General features: G+C 33.8%; 1 protein-coding gene across 7 annotated transcripts in view; it reads left to right on the top strand.

The window, feature by feature from the left end:
• The window catches only part of LOC149789932 (uncharacterized), a 475016-nt gene extending 453026 nt beyond the window's left edge, over positions 1-21990 (top strand). For all 7 annotated transcript variants that reach the window (XM_089972003.1, XM_089972000.1, XM_089971998.1 and 4 more), the window contains 4 exons: positions 4316-4487; positions 14194-15062; positions 17355-17638; positions 20411-21990. In XM_089972003.1, coding sequence (XP_089828129.1) covers positions 4316-4487; positions 14194-15062; positions 17355-17638; positions 20411-20626 — 1541 coding nt within the window. In that variant the 3' untranslated portion in view covers positions 20627-21990. The remainder of the gene's footprint in view (positions 1-4315; positions 4488-14193; positions 15063-17354; positions 17639-20410) is intronic.
• Positions 21991-22651: the final 661 nt, after the last annotated feature.

The following is a 22651-nucleotide window of genomic DNA, read 5'->3' as shown; positions in this document are numbered from 1 at the left end:
TGAGCATGACTATACTTGGTCTAGATAACTGTGATAATTTCTTCGATAATTTCATCATCAATGATACATCTCTTGCAAACCTTCTGGAAATTTTTTGACTCACTGACACAAATTTGGTAATTAATTTAAACGTGAGTTTCGACGTGCTTGTTTCTTTTCATGATATTTTAAAGGACACAGACAGGTTTAACCTATATATCTTAGGTCAATGCTATTTCTGACTATTGTGTGCCTCTCAGTATAAAGCAAATGATATGATTTTTGGGTACGGCTGAATATTATCAGAATTTAGTTTTCAAATGTTTCTCTTATTGATGAAATCCTGAGTAGTTAATTAAGTAGGAAAACAAAGTTTCATCCGTCTGAAAAATTTCAGGAAGCTTTTAATAAGTTAAGGACCGTCCTTAAGGAAGCACTAGATTTATAAAATTTCAGTCAGCCATATAAAATGTCCATTGATGCAAGTGATGGTAGGTTTGGCAGGGTATTGTTTCAGAACAAGACAATGGTATGGATGATTCTGTTTGCTATTTTTGCTAACAAATTATGAAACACCAGGGAAATTATTCCATAATTGAGAAGGAATGTTTGGCCTGACATTGGCATTGCAACACTTTGAAGTATATATTAATCCTTTTCCTTTTCGGATTATGATATTAAGTCAACACAACCCTTTGCTTTCATCGGTAAGATGAAAAACAAAAAGTAGAAATTTCTTAGGTGTGATTTGATTTTACAGGAATACGGTACTTACATTAGGCACATGAACTGAAAATGTACTCTCAAAGCAGATTAGCTTTCAAAAATATAGAAGCATGACATTTTTAATGTTTATGTATAAGACTTCATCTGATGTAATTGTTAATCAAGTGCATATTTTTTGGCTAATAGTTTAATGAACGATTTGTACATTTTTTGCTTTATGAGCGTAGGTGGTTGGGCTATATAATTTCTAATGTTGGCTTCTCATGATGATTATATGAAGTGTGTAATTGTAATTCGTATTGACCTTAGTTGAAGACCAGATTAATGGTGGACATGACTTGGTGCATTGACTTTTGTAAACAGAATAATGTTTATCTTAATCTGAATCAAGGACATTGGCTTTTCCCCATGAAATACTGGTGTTCTTAATGTTTGTCATGTTCCTTGTTATGATTTCAGTATAGTCCTTATATCCTTCACATCATTGTTCTAGAATTGAACCTTTGGTCCTCATCCTAATTCTGTTATTGTGTATTTGATTTTATACAATGATTTTTATTAGAAACGATACTCATTTTTTGCTAAATCATCTGAAGCAGAATAATTTGTTCTGTGTTCATTTCTTAATTTGGGTTTAAATATTTCAATTATTCACTAGTGATTAATATTACTGCTTGACAGAAACAATAATTTGCATTTTTAGTGATACATCAAAATAATGTTGGCACATATCCACATTTAAGGCCACTACAGGGGTACCAATACTTTAGTGTTTGCTTATTTGTTATTTTGTTTAAGCGCATATAGTCGCTACATGTTTTATTGTAATGTATTGAACTGGTAAAGAATTTTGTGACCAAATTTTTTTTTTTTTTTTTTGTAATTGAACATAAGCAAAATAAAATATTTATTTTGATCAAGTTTAATGTATAACTAATACAAGCGAATTGTACTGCAAAGCTAGAGATTAACAATTTATAATTTTCTTTCTCTCATTAACAGAAATATAGAAAGCATAATTTAAATAATATAGCATATTTATATTGGAATATTAATACATTTCTAAACCATCTTTGCGCTAACATGTGCTTTTTTTTTAGCATTAAATTTTAAGTCAAGGCATCAGATCCCAAAGCGTATTATAAGTGTCACTTAGCTTACTATATTTATAATTTGTTTGACAATACTCAAATCAAATTATCCGAGAAACCTTTATAAAAAATGAATGAAAATAAGATAATAGATCCCATTCATAAAGTAACATTTTCTGAATATTAATTTTTACACATATTTGTTGATAAAAGGAAAACAGTTCAGAGTTTGACTGTGAAAATGACCTGATATCAAATACTTTTGAATCTAGCGCTGACACTTCGAGCTCATTAACTACATAATTCTTTTCACTTAACTCTATCTGGCAGCCTTCCTAGTTTTCAACCATACATCCATAGTTTTCTACCTCATTGTGATTTGAACGTTTTCAATTTTGCTAATTATATACGCTTGAGCTTGTCTTCATCTATATATGTTCATCACAACTTGAGGGTAAGTTTGTTTTTGTTTCTTTAAAACGTACATCTGATTAGTACAAGGTAACAGTAGTTTCCTATCGATCCGTCAACATAATCTAATTACAATGGGAACTGAACCAATGGCTCTAGGGGGGTTAAATGTGCATTCATACACCAGATGACTCGCACTCGTGACTTATTGATGTCATGGTCATTCTATATCACATCCTTTACCAAAATCATTCACCAGTTTTGTCCATCCCACCTATATAAAATACACTTGTATGTTCGTTCATGGCTTTCCATTTGTAGACTATCCCTCAAGATATTTAACTGTCTCTTATCTTTGCATATAGGTTCTTGACACTATTAATCTAGTTTCTTCACTACCTACAACATCTGGAATTATAAGGTTATTAAATATATATATATAGCTATGGTTATTATTAAGAATAATGTAAACATCTGATACTTGTTAGGAAAAAATGAGTCCCTGGAAATTAAGTTTGGACTTTTGAGTGTCAGTCCTTTTCAGGAACTCGTGTTAGGCATGAAGTACAATTAAGTATTGTTGAGATCAACATTGAAGTCAATTCACTCCAATCCCCATGAACTCTTATATCTTTAAAGTCAATCCACTCCAGTCCCCATGAACTCTTCTTTCTTTAGCTATGTGAATATTATTTTGAATAAGAACACACTTGATGATAAACACGCACCTCTCAAAGGAAAGCAATTAAAGAGATAAGTCATTTCATTACTCCGATATTCATTAAAGCAAACCTAACAATTTCCAAAGGAACTGACACGAAATGTTAATTGTATGAAAGCCTCAGTTGGATAATCTTGTGTGTAATATTCTTTGTTTTGTGGCAGGTACTAGCATTTAAGTACATTTTCCAAATTAAATCTAAGAAGGAATCAGACTGGATATACTTGTATCAATGGTAGTTATATACCAGAGGAGATTATATGATCTGTTATAACTGGTACATCATCCATCCATCATTTAACACAAATTTGCAATCGCTGCTGTTCCAACCTACTTGGGTGATCGCCGGGATAATATGCATACACCTTCATTCCATCACCAAGCTGGTCCGAAATGAAAATGGTGCTGCTCAGACATCAAAACTAGCAACCAAAACAGCCTTCTTGAAAATGTTGATATCGCTACTCTTGCGAAAAGAATGGGCACAATGTAGTATTTTCTTAAAAGAGTTCGTTGGTTATTAATGAAAATCTTTGAGGCCAGATATTCAGTATTGTCATCACAGTGTTCACCTTGATCATTTTCGCATCGCTGGTCTTCTTCAATGATGATTCCAAGATGAGAACTGTTGCACTGACATCTAGTATAGCAGTCATTATGGCAATGTTGATAATATTGTTGTCGCTCCTCTTGCTGAATGGATATTTATATCAACATGAGTCATTTTATTTTCTGAAAGACTTCTTAATATGTAAACCGTATTACAGTTACTACTACTGATTAAGGAGCATTGTATTGGCATTGTGTTGCTGATCACAAATAAAATTATGCTACATGCCTATATAATATGAAAATCTTGTTGTTGCTACCTTTCCTAAATACATGTTGGCGTAAACATTGGACATTTGCTTAAACGTTTTATTGTGCTATAAGTTTGTCATAAATGAAAATCAGGACCGCCACAGTGGTCATCTTGAAATTGTTATAACTATTTCTGAATGACTCGTCTCTTTACTTTAAATAGAAGTGAACACTTTTAATATGTAACCACATAGTCTTCCTCCCCCCTTCCTCAGCATACATTATTATGGTACAAGATATTTGCAGTATATGTTCTTCCTGTATCACATTAGTAATCTACATATCATGTGATTTGTTAGGCTTTTGCAATCTTTCCTTTGCAACGATGGCCAAGTATTCGGAGTTGTCTTGTGTGTTTTACTACAAAATATGACTTGTTCTCTTCTTGTTACTTCTAGTAAATCTTCATAATCGGGTAGCTGGTTCGCTGTAAGTTTGAGTCATATCATTTTCTTGCTTGCTGATGTTTGCTTTCCATGTTTATGGGTGTTTCCCATCAACGCAAAGTTCACTGTTTGTTTTTCAGGTGATCATGTATATGGTGTATTTGTAGCTGGGAACGATGTTCATGATGCACAACATCTTACAGGTATGCAAGGAAAACACCGTGGCAAAACCGTTGCAGAGACGTTCAAGGGAGATGTTGAGAAGGTTCGTCAAATCCTAATATCAAGGCATCCATTTGTTTTGGGAGTCAGGTAATTTCTAATTTTGGCATGTGCTTACATTTTGAAAACTAACAATCATTTTTTGTCGTTAGTGTTTGTTTTATATCATCAGACAATGACCATCTAAGGTGAAGAGTTACACTGGAAGGACCCCCATAGTCTGAATACACACATCATCTATGAACAGATAAGGATATACATAGAAAAGCTGGTATTGATCCAAAGATAACATTAGACCCAGTTTTTGCATTAAGTGTTCGTATGCATTGATTAAGCTGTATTCCTTCACAGCCATCAAGACTGGCGATTTGTTATTTCACGAATGTTTACTGTATGGACTGAACTAAACAATGCCCGATAGCTTTAAGCATATACATTTCGAGAAAATCAAGAGGAATAAAACTGAGATACTAGATACAAATCTAACATGACAGCGTTTGGCTTCTTATGTGCCTATCTCTCATCAATGGTCCATCAGAAAAAAATGAACATTGTAAAAATCAAACATTGAACATATTTAGAATAAAGTTTTCAGAGAGAATCGGATTATACTTTACTTTTACATTTAATTCTGATCTGTCGGGATGCACATTTACCACTACTTTATTAAGGAGAGAGGTTCAAATAATTGATAAAATACAGCTTATCTAATTTGATCAAATTCCACAGAATGCATAGTGGCATTTACACCATTAAAATTTAGTTGATTCTAAGAAAGCGTAAAATGCCTGTGCATCATCCATCGACAGTTGTTGTATTCAACTTCTAGCATGTGCGCCTTTCGTACCAATTATGGCAACTACTGAAGGAAGATATTTAAATGATATCACTTCTACAACCACTGAACACAATTTGACAATATGGATATAAAGTGTCCTGCCATGAATGACTCACACACACACACACACACACACACACACACACATATATATATATATGTATATATACGCACACATACATGTCATTTTCTAATGTGTTATATATGATAATGGTGTTCGAACATCCAATATGACTGACACATAGACCATCTTGACAATCGTAATATTCCTACCATTCCTGAATTATCCTTATTGTTCTGTAGAATATGTTTATTCTTTTCCTAAAGTCTGTACGAATGTGACATGGCATGATTTTTAATGCATCTGGAAACTTTTTCCAAACATACTTCATATTTTGTTCATAATCAGAATATATCCATAGTGATCAGACATTTAATTCACACATGTTTCAGTGTTAACTATAGACTTGTCGTATGGGAAGAGGGTATATTGCCTGAGCAAATTGTTCAGCACTACGTTTGTTTTCATGTCCATGATACTCCGTTACAGCAATGAATTGTAGTATTTTATTGTAGTATTTTACACAGCTTTCTTCCAATTAGTTTCAATTTGGATATGACTACAATGTTGAAATTTGCATCTGTGCTAACACAGGCGCTTAGAAGGATGGACTGCACCAAATATTATGAACTTCAAAGGCATAATCTTTTTTAGTAATGATATAGTATACCAGTTTTATAAGCAGACATTAGGAAAACTGAATCGAAGTGTAGCATCTTAGTTGATTATTCAAATCTCTAGGTTATGGCTTGGAGATTTCAGTGGACAATACATTCGAAGAACAAGGTTTCATTGTTTTTTAGCTTCATAAAAATATTGTTTTTGCAACTGTTTTATTGTTAAGGTTATCATGTATATACTTGCAAATGGCTTATATTATTTTACACTTGTGAGCATTTACAAAGTAAATATAAACACACATACTCATAACTGTCATGTATGCAGGACCTATCGATTCATTTCGGATAGTTTACTGTTAATGCTGACAAAGCAATTTGAAGCTAGACAATTGACCTTTAGATATAAGTTTGTTAACAGAACTTATACAGAATAGCATGTTATTTTAATGATAATTTTTCCAAACAACTGCACTTATTGTTAGGTATTGTAGAGTCATACCACATAATGATTCCATGCGCATATCCAGAAAATATTAGTGTACACATGTGTATATCAGAACGAACAATATGATGAAGATGAAAGCATATAGCTTGTGTTGGTTTTGGTCCATTGCCTTCATAGATAACCATGATATCACTGGCTGAGTTTGTTTCTATCAACATATGCATCGACGATTAGGCGAATTTATGTTCTGGACCATCAGTGACACACTGGATTGGAGATGCACTAGGGGCTGATTGATCAATAGAAGTAGGAGGCTATGTTTTACTTTGCGGTTTAGTAATTATGTACTGCCTCTGTATTTATCAACACAAGGATAAACCAGGTTGGGAGGTTCATGTGCAAGATCGTCTAAAAACTCAATTTTTCAAGGGTGACTTGATGGAACTGTTAACATAGGCAGTCCACATATCATGCAATATAGTGATCTTCAACTGTAGAAATTCTTATTTGGTAGTCACTCATTTAGCCAGCCCATCTCATATTTGATTTCACAGATGTTGGAATGCCTGCCCATGTGCACCTATCAGGACTACATGCTATCCTCATCAGTTAACTCAGACAGTTCTTATCAAAATGACTGATTTTCCTGGCACGGAGTATGTGTATCTTCCTGTTTTTGCATGTATACAGTAGGGTTTGTAACACGGTGTCTTCGTACATGATCAGATTTAACTATGTCAGAGTAAGACAAACGACACGGAATGCAAATGTGTACGTTTAGTAAGGTACACCATGCATACCATAAGTAGTATGTATATCAATAGCTAATATGTAAATCAACAGAACATTGAGTTTTGAGCTGGCCCGACGAAATGACATCATCTTAGTTTTTGTAGATAGTATGACAGTGAGTAATTTGCCCTACTTGACCCTCTTTGGGATGTCTGCCACCCGTCGTAGACTCTATCATCATCACATAGTAAGCCCATATGTGACCATTGTATGTTTCTGCAATTTTAATTATGAAAACAAATGATCCAGTCATTGGTGGGGTACATTCTCGTACTCAGTGCCACAAGAAGGGTGTGCAAAAACCAGACTTTGAAACTAATTGTGCTTTTTCACAAATGTGGTACCGATCAATGCACGCTGCGGACAGACCCATGTAATAAGTGAATGTATTGGTAGCACTTAATATGTTTAAATCTATTCTATATGCAGACATGCTTGTATTTCTCATTGTGTCATATCGACAGAGGTTGTATTTTGATTTGCTCCATGGTATAGTCTCTATAGCATGGAATATGCACTGCCCGCTGATTTTGTACTAGCGAAAAGATATAATTGAGGTAGGCTGTGAATATTTTCGAATCAAAGAAATGTTTACGGTCGTTATTATTCAAATATTAGGCTATCGTCAGTCGAAAAATTTATAAACTATAATAAAAGAATTGATGAAAGTCTATATTAGTGGCATTAAACTGTCAAGATAACGGGATATCAAACGCATAAGGGATACACTGATCTCGCTTTATCGGCATCACACAGCATTATCCAGGATGCACAAAAAATGTTGTATGTATTTCCCTGACCAAAATTAATTTATAGTTGTAAACTGGGAATGATCTTAGAAATGGAACAAAATAAACTAGAGCAGATTGTTTAGGAAAATATAAAGCACACCCGCAAAAGAAAGATAACATGCACAATGTGTCTGAAGGGAGTGACCTTCTTGATTAAACTAAGTGAAGTTAATTAGACTAATTAAACAAAAGCTTTCGGGTCATACAAATCAGAATGCCATCCAAACTCTCCAATTTACAGTATATGTTTTACAAAACAAAATATCACGATACAAAAGTGATTGACACAAATACGTGAGAAAAGTCGTAAACGCTATCACCGAATTTAAAAGCCGCAAAAATTTGGATGAAATTTACAAGTCGTTTCACATTATTGGTTAAGTACAGCAGTTTAACAAGACGCATGTTGGCATCTTCTTTAGTGATGGGTACGTTGAGGTTATTTATGCGGGCTTAATTTATAAAAGTATTTTATTTGCTGCTTCTAATGAAGTTTGGTATGAGTACCCTGAAATAGGCGTACTCGATTATTTGACAAGCTGATTTACAGATTTGTGTTAATGGTGGACTCCACTGGGTCAAGTTCGTAATATAATCAAACGCCCCAAATATATCATAAAAAACAGCAAATAACTTTGGAGACGATTACGCGTTTACTACAGGCAATTGAGAAGCCGAATAATACAATGCTGACACTGGAGAGACCCATGATATAATCGCCAAACAATACAGTCTCATCCACAGAACAAAAAAATCAGTGTGATGTTTTTTGCACCTATTACTGCTGGTGAAATACATACGCATGAGATCGCTTTAGTTGACCTAATATCGGATGACAACCATTTGGTGATGTGCCCACAAATAACTCTGTGGTGTTTTGATCAGATCATCGAACAACATGTGGTATTCTATATCTTCTTACAGGTACGTATGACATTATATCCATCAATGATGACGTCCGACGCAACAATTCATTGTTGACGCTTATCCACGTACTGTTATTCTGTGACAATTTACTTGACAATATTTGTTTCAAGCATGATATTTCTGCATCAAAACATGATTGTATCATTTCGGCTCAACACTCGCAACAATGACCAAACACAAATTAAAATGATATTGACTACATACAAGGGGATGGCGTCTCTTTGCTGTTTAAAGGTCGTCATGGACCATCTGAAGAAATTCGGTTTAACTTTGCAACCAATCATACTGCACTTGCATATAACAGCATGTGGTCGTATATGGTCAGGCATCAAAACATCAACACAGGTCTGCAGATTTCCCAATTTCTTTTCATTGTAACACCTTGTCCTGTTCAGGCAATCAGTTGTCGATCTGTATTTTCATGCACAAGTAGATGGGGCAGGTGTTAAATGCAGATGATACGATGCGATACGTTGTGCTATTTAAATACAGATGTTATGATGAGATACGTTGTGCTATTTAAATATAGATGATATGATGTGATACGTTCTGCTAAAACACTTTTTTGAGCTTCCTGGTTGTCACTTGAGAGTCATCGCTGCAATTATGAACAATTCATATAATTCATAATTAAACCTGCTACATATTTAGATAATAATATCCTATCATGGTATGAGGGTCAGCATTACTGAAAACCAGCTTAAGGCTATCAAAATGCAATGAAAAGAACTGTTGGGTCACATTAAAACTTTCTCCGAAAAAAATGACTGGCTATGTCATTGAGTGGTTCGCAAAAAGACAGCTCGCTCTGCTTAAGTCAGTTAAACACAATAGCACCTCAGTGACATTAAAATTGACCAAGCCAGAAGTGACAAAAAGCCAAAAAGTCTGGTAGAATATTTGTATTCCTTGCATACTTTACAGTATTGTTATTAGCAGTGGTTTCAGCTATTGTAAAAGCTGCAGTGATATGGACTTATGAACTGTATCAAGATCGACTTTTAAACTTTGGTCAGCGTAAAAAATGGAAAGATACTTTTATTACTCTGTATAATACAGATGCAAAGGCCATCGATTACCCCCAGAAACACAAGCTTCTGACCCATGCATTGTCCATTTGTCATTTGTTTGCGATTCGAGCAAAATCGATTAAACAACTTCTTGATGTCTTCATGCGAGATGAACTTTCAAAGGTGGTAGCAAGCACATACGAAACTGGTATCGTCAACATGGATTTGACAACAATATCTGGCAATCAACGTGTTGCATTCGTTGCAACATCTCAACATCGTTTGTATTTTGACTCGCATGGACATGCTTCACCTGACAAAGATGTTATTTATTTAAGAAATAACAACAAACAACAACTGTTGCTTAATTCTACTATACCCATACAAACACGGTTGAATGTTCCATTTGCAGTTACCTTGATGTTGAGGCATTGTGTGAACTCGAGCATTCACCAACCTCGCAAATACTAATTGATTTCACATAAAGTACGTTTAGTATTATGCAACATGTCTGTTAACATGAGGCTGATGTAGAGAGCAGATAGTTTAGAGTTTACTAGTCGTGTTTCTATTGGTGTTGACCCATGTAAGCTTGTGAAGTTGAAGATCAAACTATCGAACCAAAAACATGGACTTTCAGTATCTCATTGACAAGGTAAAAAGCCACTTTACAGTACATATTCTGACAGATATAACTGACGACATTGCAATTAGTGACATCGATGTATCGGTTAAAATTATAACAAATAATGTGTGGATCAACAAATAACAAAGACCACTCCTACCACCAGCACGGATATTAACTTTCTGGAGCATAATTAGTAAAATATTTATGAAAGGAGAAGAAACAGGTAAGTAAAAATAAAATAGCAAGCAGGCGACTTATTTCCGGTACTAGAGCAAATGGCTTTGCGTGAGGCCAGATCATACTTAATGAACCCAACCGGAATTCAGAGTGGGTGGAGTAACATGCTGTTGGTAAATGATGTGATGTGTTTTGGCTATACTTTATCAATATTAGATACTGCCAAACATTTTTACACATCTGCACAAATAAAACCATTAGTAAATGAACATTGCATTCAGTTCGAAGTACCTCACGTTTATCCAAATGGATTCTTAATATTATGTAATTTCTGTTTTATATCAGAGTTTACCATTACGTTAAGTAATGGAATCTTACCACATTGATGCAGTTGCAGAATTTACCATACATTACTTGTTGGATCAGCTGGCAGCGGATGTTAAGATTGATGCCAATTTTGTGCAACGTCTTGAAGAATATTGGCGTCATGGTTGTGTAACCATACCTTTGCATGAATTGTCATATAGATGTTTCAAGAACGAAGTATAGATTGGTTGTTGGACCCACTTTGATGTACAAAATCCAGCTAGAGGTCGTCTTGAAATCATTGCATCTGAATTTGATGCTGTAAAGCTATAATTGCTGAAGCAAATGCACATTGCCTCCGGAGCTATTACAATGGCAAAGTAGCATTAATCTGTTAGGTTCACCAAAGATTGTTTTACAACAATGTTGACCAAATTCACATGATAAAAACAACTATTCTTCAACAAGTATGCACTCTTTCCGGTAGCAGAAATTGGCCAAAGATTATCATTTTATGCAAAAGTTGCATGTGTAATAAGTGTGTGTTTGAACAAAAGGGGTGTCAGGCCACCGGAATGCACATTCGCCAGATATTTAAGTATTCATGAGGCAGTGTATTCTTAACTGCATGACAATTGTACCGGTAAAACCAGTCCCGATAATAGGCTAGAAGTGCGTGTGCGAATTGGGCCTGGGTGTGATGCTGAAACTATACAGGGTGTGCCTGTCATACAATTGAAATACGCGGTTGTAATATTGATGTAAGAACTATGATGGACCATCAATGTGTCAGATGTGAAACAAATAATCAAAGCAGAGGAATTACCAAGATAACCGTACTGATCTTGATATACAAGCGCTTTTATTTAGTTGTAGATGCTATTAGCAGTCCTGGCACCGCAACTATTGGTGGTCTTGGTCTGACTGGAATCACGGCCTTATCAACCGTCAAAGTTGCACCAAATGATATTTTTGTCTGAGTTAATCGATAATAACTGATGTCGTTGTTGCTTCTAGCAAATTAAATTTGATCAGACTCTATTCACAAATACGCATCTATTCCGAATTTCTGCAGTTACACGAAGAAGTCTCACTGCGATCAGTTAACTATATTCTCTGGTAATAGAAGATTAAAAAAATTAGTGCAGCTGATTTTTATGTTCTGCTTTAAATTAAGTAACATCACCGACAATTATGAACAAAATAGGCAAATTTACAAACAATCAAAGTCGAACAAAAAGCCCAAGTGTCGATGGAAAAAACATTAGCTGCTAGTACCAGTACATTTTCTCATTTCCTGGATTTAGACCACGCTCCATTGGAGCTTTAGGGGCGCTAGGATCCGTAGAAGGCTCTCCCCTCACCCATTGCTGGGTGACGTTTGTACATAAATAAAATTGTTAAATATGAAACGATAAAGTATTTTCTAATTATGTCATGCAGGATAGAGACGCGTACATGTGACAGGGACTACAAAGAGGGATAGTGGGGTAAACATTAAGTTTAATACTGCCTTGTATGCTGTTTGCATCTTTTAATACTTGGTACATGGAGCTGCTCGATTAGTTGTAATCTAGTAAGGATATAACCAGTTGACATGTAGAGCGATTAACAATGTTAGCAAGAATCGTAGACAAATGCCTTGAGAGAGTTGCAAAATCATAGCTTTTGACCAGTTAAGAGTTTTGGTGACAGATTATGCAGAGACGATACAAATTATGGCTGGACTTGTACAAGCATATTTCTCATTGGGTAAAAAAAAAATTACTACATGAATATGGACAATATATATCCTCAGTGTATATGCTTCATTGAAGACAAGAAATGTGGTGCGTCATTTTGCCAACAACCCATATGAGTTTGACTACAACAGTCTTGTGCCTGGGATTCAATTTTAAATAGCCAAAAAGAAAGAAACAATGATTTACCAATTATAGCATAAACTTTAGTTTTCATCCAGGACTATTATTATTATTCATCAATCTAAAACCTATAATAAGTGGATGGATGCATGGATTTGTATCTATCCATCATATATGTATGTGTGTGTGTGTGTGTGTGTGTGTGTGTGTGTTTAAAAGCAATGCAAGCAACACATGAAAATATAAGTTTGTTGTCCATGTCAGATGAAGACTGAAGAGAGTTTCCATTTTGTTGATTCGTCATTTACTTAGCAAACAGACATGCATGAAAAAGTTTGATAAACTGTCATGATAAAGATTCAATATGTAAGAATTAATTTATCAGTAACAATCGATAAACAAATTAGTCTGGTATTATGTTTATCTCTAGCTCGCAAGAGGATCATATATGGTATTAATTACGATGGATTCAACAGCGAGTCCAATTTTAATCGTCCTAGAGAGATGATATAAATCCCAAAACACTCTATCTCTAACTCAAATATCCGCAGTTCCATTCTAACCCATGTGGAAAATATAGGTCATGACAATTGAACAGATCTTACATATACTTGACAATCTTTTTGTCCTGATTTACTTGGCCAACTGCTTTGATACGATCAACATTTTGTTGTTGCCAGTGTTATCTTTCCAAACATATTTTCTTACTCGGATATATAGAGGCCAAGCTAATGAAATTGATTATAAATATTTTCTTGATTTTGTTGATTGGATCCATATATATATTCATTTTGAACCTTGAGCATAGCAAAACTATCGTTATCATATTGAGTGCATTATTCTTTTGACGAAGTTTTCCATAGCTATTTAAAACGAAATCCTATTGTGTTATCGACAAGAATATGCTGTCTGATTTTCTTTGCTTTCCATAAACCTGTAATGGGTGTTGGATTAATATTCTAAGAATTATTGTAAATTGTTTTGTTTAGTTTACATGGGTATCAATTTTCATGGTTTGCACAAACCTGTCATCTTAGGTATACTTACATTTGTGGAATGGGAAATATGTTGTTTCCTCACTGTCCATTAGGTGCTTGCATATGAGTTCTAATGTGCATTAGAAAAGGTTTTCAAGGGTATAAGCTGTTGTGGTTTTGTTGCAACATGTCAATTTTTGCGGTATTTGTATTTGTGGATTATAACTATTCACTGGTTGTTTAAATGTTTTGTTTGTAGCAACAATAAAATGTTATTTCGAATACAATTTTATACATTACTGTCCTTGTGTTCTTTATAGTATTTTAAAGAAGACGTTTACCCGTTTTTTTCCACTTTCCAGCGAGAGTAATTTAAAGCTTGTGGCTCCAAAAGAGCCTGGGACTAAAGATGAAATGGAGCCAAATATAAAGAAAGCCTTTACGGAGATCAACGATACCATCAAACAAGCAATGAAGGAAAATAAATTAAATCCAGAAGAGGACAGACTTCCAAATTCTCTTTTCTTGTTTTACTTCAGCGGTCACTGTTCTAAAGATAAGGGACTGCAACTAGGAGATGCAGACGAGAATCTTAAAGCCTCAACAACTTGGATACAGAAGATGCTACACAAGGAGCTTGCAGTAGATCAAATAGGGATTGTTCTTGATTGTTGCCATGCCGACTCTCAAAATTTTACTTCTACCCAAGGGTTGAGTGCTGAAGAGAGTAAAAATAAAAATAAAAAGGTATCTATTGTACAGCTGTCATCATGTGACGAATATGAGAAATCCAGTGCGACACCTGAAGGCCATGGTAGCAAGTTTACCAACCTATTTTGTCAGGGTCTTCTGGGCTTGAATACGATGGAAGATGACAAAGTCAAGTTCTGTGAAGAATGCGAAAAGCGAAGAACTCCCCAAACTGATAGCACATTACCTTGTGGACGGTTTCATAACTATTGTCAGAGTGATAATTGTGTATCATTTTATACAATGAAGAATTTCATAAAAGGTCATTTTGATCTTCAAAAGGCTGATGGGAGTAACCCTCAGACCATGACAACAGTGTTCAATGCTCAAGGGGAAAAGGAGGTCTTTCTGGCATATTACAATCCTTATAAACTGCATATTCCAATTCATCTCAAGGGCTGTGATGCATCCCAAAGCTTTCACATACGCTCTCGACCAGTTTCAATGGATATCCTCAGACAAGACATCATGAATCACAAAGGTAAGCAGTATTGTTCTTGTTCTTAGTGTAGGATTTAACGCAGTATATCAGCACAATATAGGCTATACATATCGGTCATTATAAATGTTGGAGGAAGAAACACAGAATACCCCAGAAATAACCACTGCCCCACGAGAAGCTACTGACAAGCTTTCTCACATACCCACATTGGCCGAGCCCGAGACTCGAAGCCACACAGGGGTGAGATGACAATGATCTATAACGGTGAGCGCTTTATACCACTAGGCCATTCATACCTTTTGACAGGCCACATTGCGTTAGGACCATTATATATATTCACCAATCTAAATGCTATACTCATGGGATTGATGCATGGATGTGTGTTGTTGATGGTAATTGGAATAACTAAGTATATCTGACTTGACATAGCATGTTTTAATAATAATTTATAGAATAAGTTATTCTAGCTTCTGAGAAGGACCAGATCTTCACAAAACATATGTATCACTAATCATGGACCCAGAAAGCGCAATGAAAGTGTACTAACACGTGCTGGAATTGGAAAAGAAGAGTTTATGTGATGACCTATTATCCAAGCTACTTTTTGATGTTTCAGTTGGGAAACATACTTGACTTCCAGTTGAAAGTGCTTTATCCAAAGGGTTTCTGAAATATTTTAACAAACATTGGTTTTATATTTTTTAATTTTACATGTTGATATATTTTATTTCATTTAAGGTGTACTTATATATATTTATTTGAAAGTTGTTACCTTTTCCACTTTTTTAAAATTGTTCCGTTTATATTTTTAGACCTTAACTGTTAATTCATCCTTTATAGCAAGATTTTCTAACATTATTTTAATTTTTATAAGTAGACACTCATCTGCAAATTATGCCGATAACAACCACATTTGGCTGCTTCAGTCGTTAACGTGAAAATACTGTTATCACTGCTCCTCCTATACAGGTGGGTAAAGTGGAATCAAAATGTCTAAATAAACTTACAATACCAAGTTGGTCCTAGATACAAATGATGCCGATGTGGCATTTAGTAATTTCACGGTGGTGGCCATTGACTGATTTCTTAAGTAGTTGTTTCTATATTAAATGAGCTGCTAATCAGACTTCCAATATGGGCATCATAACAACCACCTCAAAAAATCTTGTTCTTACAATTTCACTTAAAGATTTATGAGATGTAGTTCATCTCCAGATATGCAGCCATGCACATGTTTGTTACATGTAGGTGTAACGTGAGCATACTGTCAAGAGTGACGCCTAGGTTTCGTGCTAACTGTGTTAATTTAATGATTGTATTGCTTATGCTAATTGTTTGAGGTCAAGGATTTGAATGCATCCATGGTAGCCACATTGAAAGTCTTTTTTACTCCAGACCACTAATTAAAGGCATGGTCCTGAGTGGATAGGCAAATTGATTTGGGATGTTCATAAATACAGTAAAGCAAGTGTTGTAACTCAGTATGAATGAAGTGGGTGCTCATATGACCTCCAACTCTCTGCTAAGGTAGATGTCTTGGAAAATGTTGTTTTAACAACTGCCTTTTCTTTAATGGTGGCGCTTGCATAGGATTTATACTAAACCACTTATTGCCTAGCTATATCTAAACACAAATTGTACAGATCAGCCACCTGCGAAGCTGTGCATTTGCGAAGAAGATGAAAACAAGACCAAATGTACCTTTTTTTATGGTCAAATGTAATTGCTTAAATATTTGCCGTTCAACAATTTGTCCAATTATAATTACATTTAATACTTATTCACATCGATCCTTCATTCGAGTACAACTGTTGTTGAAACACTTAAATCCTTCTGAAAGCACATTTCATTTTATTCATGCATTTTTAATCCAAAAGAACAACAATCCTGTAAAATTCTATAAATATTTCTTGAAACACTAGTATTAATGAAACACTATCTATGTACACTACTTACAGCGGAGTATGTTTACAAAACCTCAAAAATTGAGCCCAAAATAATATGTGATACTATAGTATTTTTACTTCTACTCAATAAATGTTGTATTACTCTAGGGAACAAGATCAAAGTTGGTATGATTCTCTGCATCAGAATATCTAGGATCAGTCTGATTTTTGTTATTGTTGTTGGGCAAAATTGTATTTGATTAGAACTGTTGATCGTCTATGTTTTATGGATAGATTTTCATTTTTAACTGGTCATGCTCTAATTTAAGAAAAGTATTTTATTTAAATTTAATGTTGTTTAAATCATATTTTGTTCCAGCTGAAAAAATAATATAATAATATGCATGTATCAATTTTTATGATACTTATTTTGTTCCTTTTTTAGTGAAGATAGGCTGGTCTGATGTATTAAATCAGGATCCCAGCTGTGGTCTGAACTCAAGCCGTCTGATAGCCATTTGCCCAAAGTTTGGCCGGGACAAAGACTGTGAATTGACTACTTTGGACAGTATTTACAAGGCCAGGTCTTGCGGCCGTGATCTTGAGGCAAGAGTGCGGGAAAATATATCTGGAATTTCAAATGGCCCGGTTAAGCTAAACAATATCAATGCTACAATGGTCACCAGTTCTGGAGCAAGCATTGACGACGATCATTTAAAAATCAATCAGGTACAAAATTACTGTTGATGACTTACTTATGTTTTACAATGGTAAATATTCAGTTAATGAATTTATTCGCTTGTGATTTTTAAAGATTGAGAAAGTGTGATTGTCAAAGATTTATTTAATGCTTCTGATTGTTTGAGATTCAATTTGATTGTCATAGATGTCTTGTGATTGCTAATGAATCAGTTACTGCTTTGATTTTTTATATATTCAATGTGATTGTCCACGATTCTGGCAGCACTTGGGATTGTTTACGATTCAGTGTGGTTGGCAAAGAATCAGCTAGTGCATGTGATCGTTTAAGGTTCAGTTTGATTGTGAAATATTTAGGATGTGATTTTATTCATCGGATTCAAGGTGTTTATTCAGTTAGTGTTAGTGATTGGTTAAGTTTGATTGTGGCTATCAATGATTGAAGCGGTGCTTGTGATTGTTTAAAATACAATGTGATTAATAAAGATTCAGCTACTGCTTCTTATTGTTTGATAGAAATGCAATGATTACGTGTTATGGTTTACGATTAAAAGCGATATAAAGGTTCCAGGAAGAGTTTCTAATTATTTAAGATTCAGTGTGTTTGTCAAAGATTCAGTTATGCTCCTGGTTTTTTTTTAAGAACAGTGTTGTTGTGAAAGATTTAGGAAGTGCTTGTGACTCTTTAAAACTCTGCGTGATTGTCAGTGATTTAGGCAAACACATCTGATTGGTTGATATTTTGAATATTATTAAGCGTTCAATAAGTGGATGGTATTGTAATACATTAAAACTGTTTAGAAGGCTAACTATATTGTTTGCTTTCCTTGAGACCAACACATGACATAAAGGATAATTTTGTTAAAAGTTGTAAGCAAGCCAATTGTATGCATTAACTACAAAAAAAAACTGTTTGAATGAATCCACTTATCAACTTATTATTATTAGTGCAGATGAGGTAAGAAAAGTAACATTTTCTTAGAGTAATATTTTGTCTTGCGTTACAACTCTATCGTCTTTAATTATGTAACAGAAAAGTGCGAAAACAAAAATATCAACATATAACAGATTTTGCCACCAAGGATTATTTTGTTAAATGTTGCAAATATGCCAGTTTAGCATTTTAACTACATATAACTGTTTGACTGAAACACTTATCCACTTATTATTAGTATTGATGCGGTAAGGATATTAGTATATTTGTAGCGAAATTCTCTATTCACCATTAACTTTTTTATAACTTTTAAGGTTTCGCAAGTTATGAATAATTTAAATACAGCATAGATATCACAAAAAAATAGATGCTGTTTAATTTCATTTTTTTTCTATGCTTTCTGGCAGTGTATTTTGTTATGGAATATTTCATGTAGAAACAGTGAATAAATGGGTATAATTATGCATCAGATTAGTTAATTAGAAGGCCCCAAAGATGAATAGCTTTGAGTTTATTTAGTTACCATCTGTAAATAAAGGGCTGTTATTAATATTAGTATTATTATTAGTAGGAGTAGTAGACGTAGTAGTTGTAGAGTAACATTATTATTATAATTTACTTCATTCGTAAACTGGAATCTCTATCAACTTTTGGCATATTGAATCCTTCAGTCCATTCACAAGAGTACTAAATGGCACCTTCTTATTATGATAATGCTTGCAGAACGTATCAAGCAATGACATCCTTGTGTCCAGCCATCTATAATTATATCCATTGGTCTGTATGCCTTTATATTCCCTGTTTCAATCGTACATAATACATTGCGTTTCCACCATCTGCTTTTAAAAACCTTTATTAAAAAAGTCAATCAAATAGTTTAAGGTCACTGTGACAGAAAGTCGTAATGGTTTACGCAGAATAACGTTCGTTAGACATCACTGACCTTGACTAGAAGACGTTCATTGATTTTTAGAGTCTAATGTGGATGGTCAAGGTCACTTTTTCTGAAAGGAGAAAAATGGTTTATGCAAAATTATGCTATATGTACATTATATACTTGTGCCAAAATGTATAGATAGATTTCATCTAGGTTACAAAAGGCGTGATGTTTTGGGTGATGACTGAAACACATATGTAGATGCTCCTATGTTTTGAGTTCTGACATAATCTTCATTGCAACGGTATTTTTATTGGGTTCTTGTCTTCGTAGACCTACAAAAGAAAGGGTTAGCAATCAATTGAGTGTATATCATTATATGTAAGAGACTTTCATGGCACAGCTGCAAAGCAGGAATTTTAAAGTATGAAGGCTGCATTATCCCTATGGTTTTGATAATATATCAAAGTTTAATCTCTATTTTGATATGTATACGATGGCGGCATGCATTACATTGCACATCTAATGAAATAGCACACACTGTTACACAAACACACACACACATAGACACACACAGATATATATATATATATATATATATATATATATATATATATATATATATATATATATATGCAAATATGTCATTCTCAAGCAAACTCTACCCGTTGGGGGCAGATTTGACATCTGACTCCATATCTCATATTGTGAATTGATTATATGATTATATTGCATGATGAACCAAGACGGTTTGATTTCTTGGTAGCAAAATACAATGGACAATACGTGCTGGTGGAAGTTCTCCTTCCTGAATCTATTGACTTACTGATGAAAATGTTATTAATTGCAAAACCATGTACATTAATCACATAGAAAGTAATTGAACTCGCATTATCTATATATCACATCGAATCAAATCATCTGCCTTACACCCACATGCAGATATATTATATTTAGAAAGAAAAAACTCTTTATGTTGATTTCTTTTCAGAGTTGTATTCAGATACCCATTAAAACGATTAATATGGCTGAAAAGCAGATGAGGGTAATGCAACAGGCAGCAGCAAATTCCCCATACAAGACTCTAATCAGTGAGGTCATGAAGACAATACGTACCATACATGAACTTTCACTAATTGAAGGACGAGAAGAGCATGTGCTGAAGTTCAGTTTAAATACTAATTTCTCTATTTTGACAATAGAATGATATAGCAATACTAGAAACATTTGGCTTTGAATTCCAATTCATGTCAAAACCTGATTCTAATAAGGGTATTATTGCCACTGATGTTAGAAACTTTTACGCTAATTGATATGAACATACAATTGTTAAATAGGAGGATAACAAAACTGTTGAAATCACGTGTGTTTATTGTATATATTGATTCACTTCATTATCTAAATTAAGGGAGTGTTATACATATTGTCTTTTACAAGTACCGTATGCATATTTTTTTGTATAAGTTGTTCCTATAGATAGGTCACACTCATATATTTGACCTTGGACCAGTGGCCTATATCATTACAAATTTCAAGTTCACAGGTCAGGCCAATATTTTTCACTGATTAAATTATTTTGATTTAGCTGCAAGGCAATACGATTAATGTACACGTATTACAATAACGATATGTTGCTTTCCTGTCATTATTAGGTTATTTCAACACACTGATATCCCTTTCCTGGCATTATTATGTGATTTCAACACATTGATGTTTTTTTCCTGGCATTATTAGGTGATTTCAACACATGCGGACAAATCATTTAAATCCTACTCCATTAATGTTAAATATAACAATTGTATGTAATTGCATGTTTGTACAAAATTATATTACAGATGATTTTACAAAGTACAACAATCACACTTTTGGATAGCGAAATTGGTAACTTGGCAAACGAAAGTAATTATAGATCTATATCTATCATGACACTTAGTATGAATAGTTGAATATATTGTGCTACAGCTATGTAAAGACATTTTGTTGTACATTTATACATATCTGGGTCATGTTTCAAATTCCAATCGGTCAGATGATGAAGACGAGACATTTAAGACTTTGATGAACTCGACAAAATGTGTTTTTTATATAAATACAGAAATGGTGTTTTGAATATCAAACCGTAGTACTGCAGGTTATTGCACACCTCTGTGGATGCAATTTAGTGAATGCATACATGGTCAGTTAGTCATTGTTTATGACAATAGTGTTTTTTTAAACATTTAACCCTAGTGCATCTACCATGCATGCAAACTATAATGCATTTAAACTTGAAGGAATAATGAGAAAGTGGTATTTTCAATGATGACAGGAATATCCATTAGTAAGAATTATATCCTAAAATCACTGTGGAACTAGGATATTCATTTCAATTCTCCGATTATAGATATATGAAATAAATTACTATTTAAATATGTTATATAGGTCCTAAGAAAGAATGAAAATCTATTGATGCAGATGTGTTTCTATATTTATAAATAAGATGCTTAAAGATTTATTCTTAAAATAAATTCATATTTTATTGTACATGTATGGGCCATGTAGTCCGAAATAAAGAATTTTATCTGTTCCTTATTCATGATTTTCTGACTTTGTTTTTTCATTTTTACTTTCGGCACACATATATTTTCTCCGCATTTGAACATATATTTTTACAAAGTCAAATCTAGTTTTACCAAATTAACGTTTTATAACTTCTTGCCTTAACGGAACGAATTTGGACAATATTTTTCTGGGCTATAATGCAAGAAATAAACATTGTAGTAAAGCTCAGTTAAAAATTTCATATTCTCCTATGCAAAAATAGCAACCTTCTTGTCATATTCATTTTTCAGAAAAAAAAAAAACAAAAGATGAATAATCATAGAATCACTGCAGGAAATAAAGTGCTTCCATTTCTTCAAAGTTCCATATATAGTTAAACAAACACACAGCAGTGTATTTCTTGCAACTAGTTTATATAAAATAAATGTGTACTCAATTGTATAATCATTTTAGGTAATGGATTCATATGATCGTCAATATTTATTTTATTTGTGTCAGACATAATTGCGCTAAGTCATGTATTAGTACAATTTGTTGCTTGAATTTGCTTGCATATATATATATATATATATATATATATATATATATATATATATATATATATATATATATATATATATATATATAAATATATATATATATAACCCGGAAATGCAACTAAGAGAGACCAGCAGAAAATAAATTTCATCCT

Source organism: Sinohyriopsis cumingii, chromosome 10 (assembly GCF_028554795.1).
Source record: "Sinohyriopsis cumingii isolate HCF-2022 chromosome 10, ASM2855479v2, whole genome shotgun sequence".
In the NCBI taxonomy this organism is placed as follows: domain Eukaryota; kingdom Metazoa; phylum Mollusca; class Bivalvia; order Unionida; family Unionidae; genus Sinohyriopsis; species Sinohyriopsis cumingii.
Note: the sequence above shows the minus strand (reverse complement) of the source record. Positions and strands in the feature narration are given on the sequence as shown.